The following is a 12449-nucleotide window of genomic DNA, read 5'->3' as shown; positions in this document are numbered from 1 at the left end:
TTATTCACAGCCTCTGCTACGCTCCTCCTTTGTTCATGTTTCAATATTTTTTCCACTTTCTTTACATTCCGTTTGTTATCATATGATCTATCACTTAGATAATTCTTGTGCAAACCACTTCTTCTGTCTATTAAACATAAAGATTTTTCACTAATATTGCTAGCTGCGACCCTATCTTTCTTCCTTAAGACATCATCCGTAACTTTTTCACAGACTATTACCAAAGACATTGTTTTCCGAAGACTATTCCATCCATCTTTCACAGAGTAAAATTTAAAATACTCCAGTTTAGTATTCAACTGTTCATGGAAAGTTTCTCTCAAATTCTCATCCTGGAGTCTACCAACATCAGGCTTTCCCGGGAGGTAGTCACCCTTCCAGAATTTCAGCTCTAAGTTAACCCTAGACACTACTAGACGGTGATCTTTACTTTTAACATCAATAACAGTAATCCTATCTACCCTAATATCTTGTATTGATCCTGCCAGTTTTCGGTTTACAATGACATAATCAATAACGTTTGCTCTCTTACCAGCACGTGAATACCATGTTAACTTATTGGCCATTTTATGACCAAACACCGTTTTGGTTATTACTAGATTGTTATACCTACAAAATTGCAGCACTCCGTAGACATTACTGTTTTCTTTTCCTCTACCAAATTTACCTAGGCTAGGATACCACCTATCCTTATTTCTGCCTACTTGGGTGTTGAAATCTCCCAATAAAAACACCATATTTCTACATGGTACCCTGTCTATTTGCTCCTGTAACTGTAAGTAAAATTCATCTGAGTCTCTAGCATCTCCGTCAGTCTGTTCAGCAGGGGCATATACTACTACAACTTATACCCTGAACTTTTTAGTCATGAATGAGCTATAATTAATCTATTATTAATACCTTCCCAGCCTAAACAAGACTTAGCAACTTCCTTATTCATCATGTGCCCTACTCCCTGTCTATGAACCTAATCTTCCTGCCTGAGTAAATAAATTCTACATCACCTATTTTCATGCCTCCTACCCTTAGGATATTAGTTTCAGAATATCTTAATAAGTCCGGTTTGAATAGTCTGAAGTTCTAAAGTTTCCCTTTTTACGTTTAATTGCTTGATTTATAAGAGGAAATGCATTTGTAAAGGCCATACGTCTTAAATATACTATCTTTCGTTGTTGTTTATTTTTCCGGAGGCTCCAAATAGAAGCAGAGGTTACGGAATCTTCGAAGAGGCTCACGATTGGATACTGAGAGTTCTAGTGGCATTTTAAGAATCAAAAGTGCGGGTTTGATTAGTATTGAAAGGTAATAGTTGGTGATAATACAAAAAGATAAAAAGCATTTGACTTTATTTACACTCATCTTTGGTTTAATGTAGCTCTTTACTTTTCTTTGAAAAACATCTTTCGTGAAAAATGTTTCTCAAAATGATCACTCGCTCGGGTCTTTGCCCCCAGCGCGCTTGTTGAGTTGTTATCATAGCATGAGATACCCTTGGCTCCCTTCTTCGGCCGTTGCTAAATTAAGTTATTTTTCAGGAGTAACTTTTGCGCCTTGGGTTTTATGGTATTTTTCAAATTATTCCTTTTAAATCAGTTCTATCGTCCCTGAGCTGTAGAAGAATGGAACAATTATTTGTCTTTACCTATAACTCCACAACAGATATCCGCAGTTTTACAATGTAATAGTTGGATATTTAAAATCCAAATTTAATTTAGATTAAGTTCCTTGAGGGTCCTTGAAGCAGCAACGCTCAATATTTAAAGCATGGCACACCATTCTGAAGAGTTTCTACGGCTACGTCTCCTAATTTGTTTTTTAAATTTACGCTTTTAAATCGTATAGACTATTTATGGATAACTTCTATCCCAACAACAGCTTCAGATCTCTGGTGGTTCACGCGATGCGATTGTGACAGGTTGAGTTTACAGACATGGCGAATTATTATATAGGATATTTCTTTCAGATTCGTATCAATCCGCAAAGCTGCTTTGGAACATCAAGAATTTATTACTGTCTCTTTTATACAAGTTGATTTTAGACAGCTCAGAGACTTTGCAATCACCTTGTCTGACAAATGGCTCCAAACGCTAAAGAATATCATAGAATCAAGAAAGGATCTTGAAGAACAAGAAGAACTTCTCAATCTTCTTCAATAAATTAGTTTTTTGTGTCGCAAACGTACAACAAACAGTTGTCAATTATAGAAATAAAAAAAGGACTATATACTTCGACCATACTTTTATATACTTTTTGACCATAGTCAAAAACTGATACTTTATATAATTGTCTACGCTTACACGAGTCGCCAAGCTCAGACCAAACTTAATTTTACAAAATATGCAACATGATTAAATTCCCATTTACTTCATTACACTGAACGTTATCATCCAATAGGCTGTTATTGAAGACGAAGAAGATTAAAAACTTGAGTCGATCTCTAAGAAAAAAATCAATAAAATATATTCTAGACTTCCCAAATACTTCTCACACAAAATATCATATGTCAAGAACAAAATCCCCAGTTGTGCAAGCTAGTTGTGCAGATTTGGGGAAAGAGTTTTCATAGGGGATATGCCTTTTACCCTTTGCTCCATCCTTAAGTTTTGGGAAAAAAAACCTTTTCTAGGATTTTTATTGAAAAACACTTTTTTTTAGTATTTTCATTCAAAACATTGAAAATGAAGAATTTGCCCCCTCCCCTAGATTTTGAAAACTACATTTTACTCCCCTCTCCTCTAAATTTTTGTGATTTGGCGCAACTGGTGTGAGATATATTTAGATTCTGCCGAGATATGGACAAAATAATAGAAGAAAAAAAAAAAATCAAAGCTCCAATTTACCAAAGTAGGAAAAACCAATCTGGAACATGTTAATAATCATTTCATATTATCATAAGCAGCACACAATGAAACATCATGGTACGGAAACCTAAGGCCATGGAGGTGTCAGGTTAAATATCTGAATGAAAGGAGTCATGATCAAGGGACAAAAAGAGTTCTAGTAAAAAAAAAACTTTATCTTCTCACTCTCAACTTGAGTTAGTTTGCGCTTCATCCTACGGTCTTTTTGATATGAAAGAAAAATTCAATTGAAGCTCCGGCCGACCGAGGTTGAAAAAAAAAACTCTAGAACATGTTAACTTTTTCACAATACCATCAACAGCATGGCATTCCGTAGGAGAGTGGAGGAGCCGGAGTTAGCCAGGCCATCCGATTTAGAAAATGAGGCATGTAATATTAGGATTTTAAATAAAAATACTTCTGAAATTCGTGATTTTCAATATCACCTCTTAGCAAATAATAAACTTCAAACCTTTTATTCCAAAGTTGAGGGACAGACATGTCGGCATCAGAAGGGGGCACTTAGGGTGCCAGAGAAGGTAGAAAATAGGTTTTAAATACGTGCGCTTCCTCAAAAAGTATGAAAAAAAGTATGAAAAGTATGAGTCCATTATGAAAAACCCAACGTGAGATTTTGATTTCTACTAAATGAAGAGTTATGTATTTCTACCACAAAAATAAAGACAAACTATAATAAAAGAGACAAAGAAGGTACGGAGAGAAATTACAATTTAAAAATTCAGTCTGGCAGAGCACGCACTAGAGTACCATTCGCGTTTAATAGTGATTTATTTTTGCGTCGCGTGAGATTGTGGACAATACATTCCCCTGTATCTGGGGAGTTTGAGACCTGTAATATCAGCTTTCAGAGGCATTTAACCCCATTGAAGGGGGGGAGGAGCTCTTTAAGGAGGAGCCACTTCGAGAAGTCAGAGATGGTAGACAGTTCCCTCAACCCACAACTTTTTGGCCAAGGGTGATTACCTTACCGAGGCCTAGCCTCTGCAAACTACAAACTCTAGTAAGTCATACAATCTTAACAAAATTCACACCATCAGATTCAGTGTATCAGAGAATCCTAATGTAGAAGTTTCAAGCTCCTATCTACAAAAATGCGGAAATTCGCATTTTTTGCCAGAAGACAGATCACAGATGCGTGTTTATTTGTTATTTGTTGTTGTTTTTTTTCCAGGGGTGATCGTATCGACTCAGTGGTCCTAGAATGTCGCAAGAGGGCTCATTCTAACAGAAATTACAAGTTCTAGTGCCCTTTTTAAGTGGCCAAGAAAATTGGTGGGCTCCTAGGCCTCCTCCCACGCTCATTTTCCCCCAAAGTTACCGTATCAAAATTCTGAGAAAGCCATTTTATTCACCATAGTCAAAAAACCTAATAACTATGTATTTGGGGACGACTTACTCCCCCACAGTCCCCTTAGGAGGGGCTGCAAGGTACAAGCTTTGACAAGTATTTACCTATAGTAATGGTTATGGGGAAATGTACAGATGTTTTCAGGAGGATTTTGTTTGTTTGGGGGGAAGGAGTTGAGGAGGGAGGGTTACGTGGGAAGATCTTTCCATGGAGAAATTTGTCATGGGGGAAGAGAATTTCAATGAAGAGGGCGCAGGATTTTCTAGCATTATTTAAAAAAAAAAAACAATGAAAAAATAAATATGAAAAGTTTTTTCAACTGAAAGTAAGGAGCAGCATTAAAACTTAAAATTAACAAAAATTATAACGCATATGAGGAGTTCCCCTCCTCGTAATACCTCGCTCTTGACGCTAAAGTGTTTTCAGTAATTTCAACTATTTATTCTACGGACTTTGTTATTCAGGGATAATTCTTTAGGAATTGGGACAAAATTTAAGCTTTAGTGTAAAGAGCAAGATATTGACGAGGGGGTGAGCCCCCTCATATACGTAATAAAAACAAACGAATATAGAAGTTTGTTACGTAAGTTAATTCGTGAGTTACGTATATTTTTTACTAATGAAAACGTTCGTAAAAAAATTAAAAGTTCTAGTTGCCTTTTTAAGTAAACGAAAAAATGGAGGGCAACTAGGCCTCCTCCTCTGCTCCTTTTTATCAAAATCCTTCGATTAGAACTATGAAAAAACCAAATAGCAAAAAAAAATGCAAATTTGTGCAGAGCCAAAATCAAAACATGCATTAATTCAAATACGTTCAGAAATTAAATAAAAAAACAAGTTGTTTTTTTTCTAAAAGTTAGGAGCGACATTAAAACTTAAAACGAACAGAAACTACTCCGTATATGAAAGGGGCTTTTTCTGCTCAAGGCACCGCTCTTTACACTAAAGTTTTTCACTGATTTAAAAAGTAGAGTTAAGAGAAAGAGTCAAACTTTAGCGTAAAGAGCGGGACGTTGAGGAGGAAAATCATCTTTCATATACGGAATAATTTCTGTTCGCTTTAAGTTTTAATGTCGCTCCTTACTTTCAGTTAAAAAACTTTTTTTTTATTCAATGACCTTCAAGGCCGCAACCAAAAGATTTTTCCTTGCAAAAGAATAGAATTTAAGTATGTGTTATGTAAGTAGAATGGTTGTTGTTTCTGTGTGTATTTAGTATTCTTAACAAGTAGAATAACATAAAATAATACTTTTTAGAATATCTAGAATAGAAGATTCCCACCTGCTGCCAACAATCCCTTAGGGTTTTTCTTGGCAGGTGCAGCAAAAGTATTCCGTTTTTTTTTTTGTAAAAGAAATTAACTAATCATGTAAAATTGTCTATTCTCTCGAAGTCTTTCTCCTCTAGCCCTATGTCCAGTTTTCACCTTCAGTTGGCATCAGCACTTTTTCTACACTCGACTATCCCATGCAGTGGGACCCAAAAGAGACTAATTCATGTTTCTTTCTGATTTGTACTTCATTCCCCTGTACCCCAGTCATCACCGCAAACGATTGTATTTTTACTGCAAGCAAAATTAAACTATTCCATGGACAATCTCTTGTTTTAATTCAGATGTGGGTTTGTTTCCATCCATAGATGCTAGTTAAGCCAGACCCTCTTGACGCCTGGTATTGTTTCATATACCACAGCTACCTTCTTCGATTCTTTCACATGTAAATTCGAGAGGACGAGAAAATTTCGTTTTTAGTCATGCTACAACGCCCTGATAAGTGATAAACTAGAACCCATAAGGGTTTTGGTCCCTTTTTAGTTTTCTATTTTACTGATGTGCTGCTTGGTATATGAATTCATCCTTAGGCCAAGCCTGACAACTTCATCAATATATGAGCATGATTATTTTCTGCTAATCTCGTGGATTCCCTTCTTCAAAATTTCAAACCTCGTTAAGGTGGATACAGCCGATTTGCTGGTCAGCTGTTGGTTATATGAATTTCTCTTCACGCCAAGTCCCACAACTAAATCCCTTTGTAAGCACGATTATTTTCCACAAATCTAGCGGATTCCCTTCTTCAAAATCCCAAACCTCGTTAAGGTGGTTATACAGCCAACAATTCCAATCGTTCCACTGACGCGTTAGATGGCAGTGGATCCTGGGTTAAGATCGTTATAGCGGCTGTATTGACAATGACCAGAGATGGAAGATTACTTGTTGTTGTTGTTCATATTGAAACATAGATTTTTTATTCGGGTGTTGCTGAGTATTTATTTGACCTTCCTCGTCATAATATAATACTTTGTTAAATAAAAATAATTTGCAATAGCATTGGACTACTACGAAGTTTTAGAGAAATCATAGAACTTAAAAGAATTATCTATAAGATAATTAGCATAAACGTGAATGAGGGATACTATATCAAATAATATCTACAAGAGTTTAATTAAAATCAAGCCAAAGCCTTGCATAATTTTAGTACTAATGAAAAAGTTAAGTTTAGGAGAGCCAACGGAGTAGTTCGAACTTAATTAAAGACCAGTAAATTTTGGGTAAATACTAGTGCTGATTTAAGAAGTCAACGTACTTTAACCAGATAAGCAGATTTTCTTCTTCTTCAAAAGGTAGGAGGCACACAAAAATAAATTTGGAGGCGCAGAGACACTAGTTCCTAATTTTGTGTCCACTCGCTAAGGCATATCTACCACTACACGCTGTAAACAAGAAGGAGGAATTTAGTAGATTAGTCTCTGTCGCATATAGTCTCTTTAAAATCATTTCATCATCACGGGGAGGAAGGTAAGATTACAAAATTCCAGTGACTGTTCCAGAAATTTTTGCTTGGAGAAATAATTCTTTGTCTATCAACATCCCTTGTATTGTAGCTCATAGAATTGATTGGGGTTAAAGAGACAGCCTTGATGACTCACAGATCTGCCATCTCATTAGATTTCGTACCTTTATGGCTAGGAACCTGTCAAAAATGCAGCAAATTACCCTTGAAATTTTTTTTTTTTTGTTGAGCCGTCTTCTGATTGTTTTAAGACAGCTGTCGTAAGCAATTCTCTTAAACTTGAGAAGCAGAGGCACTGCAGATTATAAGTCAAGAAAAGGAACATTTTCCGAAAAATTCAATACTTGGTAATCACATCCATGGCAAGACGGGTGCCATTCAAATCAGCAGATAAGATTGATGATCTATGTTGGGACAGAAAAGGTTAAGGTTAAGACAGGAGATGCAGACAGCTGAACTGTCCTTCTCAATTGTGGAGATTAATCCCTGTAAATCATTATATGTTTAAGGAAGTTATTAAGTATTTGTTCAGCAAAAATACTCTAGACCAAAAGATCTTATACCAGGTTATTATTCATTAGAACGAGGTTAGCTTGGCAGTGGGTGAGTTCATTTCTCAGAAGGGTATCCAGACGTTACCCTCAATTATATTAGTCCCAAAAAATAAAGGTTCGAATAGCGATAAATCCTTTTATTAGACATTGGTAATTCACAAAAATACTGTATATTTCGGTCAGAAGTACAGTGACCGTCATCACCAGAAATACTAAAATAAAAAAAAATTCAGACCAATAATATATATACAAAATAATATAATTATATTTAAAGCCATATTCTTCAATAAAATTTTCTTAATTTCAATCATTTCCCAAAAAATTTGCTTTATACCCCGGTCCCAAGAAATCAGAGACATTATCGAACAAGATAAAATGGTAGGGAAAATCAATAAAATTATTTTGGTTATTTTGACTTGAACTCTATCTGTGACAATTTATTGAAGTCAGATAAAGTAAGGTCGATTTCACATAAGGCGTTTACTCTTTGTCCAATTATTAGTTCAAATAAAACTAATGAACCGGAACCTGAAAAGTCAAGGATATTTACTTCCGATATTACATTGAACAAAAATAAGGGCATTGAATAATGTGTAATTATGTTATTTTGTATATATATATCATTGGTCGTAATTGTTTTATTTTAGTATTTCTGCCGATGACGGTCGCTGTGCACGTGACCAAATATCCAGTATTTTTTTTTGAATTATCACTATCTAATAGAAGTACATGTCCCTATTCGTACTTTCATTTATAATCATGGAAAGGCAGTGTGGTCTTCAAAGTTACCTATATCTGTCCCGTGTTCTTCTGTAGGTCCGTTGCTATTCAATTACAGAAATTTGTAGAAAGATGATATAGAGCAATTGGAGAACAATTCAGTTTCACATTCTAATCGAAAATGTATGTACAATTTGTAAAAATCTATTGTTGTCTCCGTGTCGAATCCCCCGTTTTTTTTTGTTTTTTTTTTTTAATTATTTTTTCAGTTTGGCAACCCTTTTTCTTCCAGAGATCTTTTTAGTATGGCAACTCTCTGAACTAGAGAGTTGCCATAATATTTTAGAGACAATCTCCAGACCAAACAGCTTTACTGTATTACATTTAGGGATCTGACTAGAGAGTATTTTTCTTGGTTGGCCTATGGAAGGCCGTGAAAATAATGGCATTAGCAGGACCATGACTTGGGGAGGAAGCTTTGCCCCCACCCTAATTTTAGAAAATTGTCTTTTTGAACCTTGGACTCTTCACCTTAATATGATTTTCATCAGTTCTGTTAAAATATTCAAATACAAGCTGTGAAATAAAAAACGACATGCTTATAAGAACTTCAAAGTTCCTTGCAGAATTGTCGTAGAAAAATTGAAATAACAATAACAAAATCCCTTTGAATTATATACATTGCATAATACCATTTCTGCGTTACGTAGTTGCGATAGAAAAAAAAACACTTTGACAGATCAATTTAGCTGCATGCAAGAAACAGAATCCAGATATTGACTATTTCAGAGTTCTTCAACCGACGCAGGCAGCTAAGAATAGTTCACACGCTTGACAAATCTGGATATTGACTATTTCAATGCTCGTCAACAAACCAGGAAACTAAGAGTAGCTCGCAGGGCTGACGAACAGACCAATTATGGCTGATATGTGTCAGTGAATCAAACCCAATAGCTTCTTCAACAGCAGTACTGTCTGACGAAAACACCTCTCAGCTGTCAATGCAAGAACGACCTTCTTAAAAACCTTATGGATTACTATGCTGTATTCTCTCTTACACAAGACGAAGGGATGTTAATGTAGTAGCAATAATTGGAGTGACACAGTCAATCTTCAATAGTGCACAAATTATCAATTAATTAGCGAAAATGTCACGCACTTTATGCTAAACAGTGCTCTTTACAAAAGTTTGTCTACGCTGAGCCTGGGTTCACCGGATTTTCTTTTAAAACGGAAGATAAGAAACTTGTGCAGCTCCTACTAAATGGTTGGGATTGATAAGCTACCCCTCGCTTCACAAGCAAGGGCAGCAAAACCACTTACTCGGTCTATGTCAATTCGACCGTCCAATATTTCCGAAGTCCAGTCCAAGCTTTCCAAGCTACCAATGGCATTCAGCAAATCGTTCAATTTTACTAATATGACTCTTACTCTCCAAGCAAATTCCTTGACAAATGATAGATTGTTCAGCCCTTAGAAGGATATGATATCACAATTACGCACCACCTGCGGTTTCAGTTACTATTGGCCCGAGTCACTCCTTACTTACAGTTTGTTACAACGAACTGCTTGAAAGAGGAGGTGAGCCTTTAATAAGAGTCGTGGCTGAAAACAGATATTACCTTCCTCTTTAGTACCTTTCTGTCCAAGCTTGCATCACCACTTGCCCTTTATGTACTAATGGATGTACACCTTACAGATAACTATTAACCAAAACCCAATTTTGGTGAGGGACAGGGGACATGCACTCTTAAAACTTAAAATTCATCGATCGTCAACTGTGAAAGAAGAAAAGTTCTGATGGGGGCTAGAGGGGGTGCCGTATTGCAGCATTGACCCCCTTGGAAAATTTTCGACCTCTGAAAGAGGTTAAATATCAAAACAAGAGTTCACTATCCTCTTGAGAAAACTCTAATCCATTTGTCATTATTATTCGAAAGTAAAAAAAGAAATTAGTTTGTAAATGATATTCAGTACGAAAGAGTTCTTTAGAACAAGTAGTATTGTGCACGATACTGAACTGATATAATTGAAAAACTTTAGTTAAAAGTTATATTTAAGCGACGAAAAGGCTACAAAATTAAAAATGTAATAGTTATCTGATTAATATACTGAGAAATTTTTTGATTATAGTTTTCTCTTAGTGGGCGTCTTGCCCACCACAGCAGATTTATAGCCATCCAGTATTCAAGATGAATAAACAGTCATGACTAAGGGATGCCTCTGAGTACTATCAATGTGACGAGAGTTACGTAGGTGTTACGAGAACAAGAGGAAAGTAAAAGAAGTGGAGAAGACATTAAAGGATGAATAAAAGAGAAAGAAAAGCGGATCTGTTAATCAAAAGGTTGAGAATCTGAAAAGTGCAGCTATAATCTGATAGTAAGATATATTGTAAGTATGATTAGAAATAAAAGCGAAGTCCAAACTAGTCCAGAATAAAGACATGAGTGGGACCTTAATCAGTGATAAACACAGTTGAAAAGAGATAGACAGAGTGTTCTGGGTGAGTATTAAGCAGCGAATAGACGGTAAGAAATGGTTTGCAATCAAAACAATGGGGTTTTACAATCTAGAAGCGAAGGTAGTATGATAAATAAGTTTTTGAAATATAATCCTGACCAAGATGGGGTAGCAGGCTCAACTAAAAGTTGAGAATGATATGCTACATATTTTACAGAATAATTGTCTAAGGCGAGTTTTAGATACTCTTTTTTTACCGCATACTAAACAAGCCTAATAATATGTTGAGCAAAAAAACGTGGTTTGGTCCCACTGTTAACAGGATAGAACAAAAGAAAGGTATTTGGTTAGGTTATGTTTCATAGATGAGAAATTATAATTTGCCAAAGATTTTACTTTTTGACAATCCAGAGGGGGACAATGAAACGACAAAATGTCGTCAAAACATAACAATAAAATATTTTAAGAAAGAAGAACGTCACGGAACAAAGTGAAGACTGAAACTCCAAGTAGAATGCGATGGAGTGGGAGCTTTTAAAGTTGTCACAGCTTCAGAAGGTTTGCGGTGTAGTCATTTGTTAACAGTAGTAATTTCAAGCAGATAAAACCACTAAAAAGAAGGAGTCACATGCCTCCGAGTTTTGTTCTCCAGATTCTTCAGGAGGGTGGAAAAGTCCTCAAATTTAAATAACAGAAATTTCAAGACACGAGTATTTTTCATAGCAAGTAGCTTTGAACATATGATTGGCCATCAGAGTATTTCCAGCACAAATAAACATGTCTCGCAGCTAGCTATACAGAAATACATTAGACCAGTTTCTAGAAAAAAATACAAATACGTTGTTTTTTCTTGTTTTGTTTTTTTGTCTACTAAATAAAATTTGAATTTTCGGCAAATCAGTTGAGCGTCATCTACATGAAATAATTCAATCGAGGTGCCTGGAATGTCTGAATCTTAATTGCCAGAACTTAATACCAGAAAGCTTAGTATCTTAACACAAGAAAGCTCAAATGCCAAAAATAGCATCAAAATTAAAGCATGTTATTTCATTTTCTTGAATTTTATTAGGAAGTTCCTAGGAAATTATATGAGTTTCTGTCACTAATAACCAATAGTTTTTATTTATTATATTACATATTTGCATTAGAATCAAAAAGTTCTGATAATCAATAGTCAAGATTGATTCTGAAGATTACTTTGCAAGAGCTGCTTACTTTAAATTTAAAGAAGGAATACGAATTTGTTATGAATATTTCTTACTTAGTGGGAGACTTCAAAGTGCTGTTTTGAATATCTTTCACCAGCCACTCTTACACTTACCTAATTTCGATTTCCACCAAAATTATGATTATATATATAAATTTTTTGATACCTTGTCTATTAATTGAGGTGCGTTTTAACTTTGCTTTTGGGGGTTTTTCTCTCTACCACTCCACAAGTGTCTTAACTTTGACATGATGTTGGTTTAAATAGATCATTTGTTATTTCTATTTCAGTCATTCAAGAAATTTTACCTCACATCAAAATGCCACCTTTTTATAACAATACGGTATCTTAAAATGTTTGTGCATTTCGATCGATTTCGTTTTAAACTACATCCAAAAAATGATCAATAGTCCGGATGAATTTGTTCAGCACACAAAAGATCTTGTTCTTTTACGACAGTAGAACATTGCAAACAATTTCCCCTCTAATCCGAGTTGGGTTAGGATG

At 35.3% G+C, this 12449-nt stretch overlaps 1 protein-coding gene across 1 annotated transcript in view; it reads left to right on the top strand.

Annotated features, from left to right (window-relative positions):
* The window catches only part of LOC136034191 (uncharacterized), a 103530-nt gene extending 101312 nt beyond the window's left edge, over positions 1 to 2218 (top strand). Inside the window, exon 19 of the mRNA XM_065715367.1 lies at positions 1964 to 2218. Coding sequence (XP_065571439.1) covers positions 1964 to 2156 — 193 coding nt within the window. The 3' untranslated portion in view covers positions 2157 to 2218. The remainder of the gene's footprint in view (positions 1 to 1963) is intronic.
* Positions 2219 to 12449: the final 10231 nt, after the last annotated feature.

This window comes from Artemia franciscana, chromosome 12 (genome assembly GCF_032884065.1).
Source record: "Artemia franciscana chromosome 12, ASM3288406v1, whole genome shotgun sequence".
Classification (NCBI taxonomy): domain Eukaryota; kingdom Metazoa; phylum Arthropoda; class Branchiopoda; order Anostraca; family Artemiidae; genus Artemia; species Artemia franciscana.
Note: the sequence above shows the minus strand (reverse complement) of the source record. Positions and strands in the feature narration are given on the sequence as shown.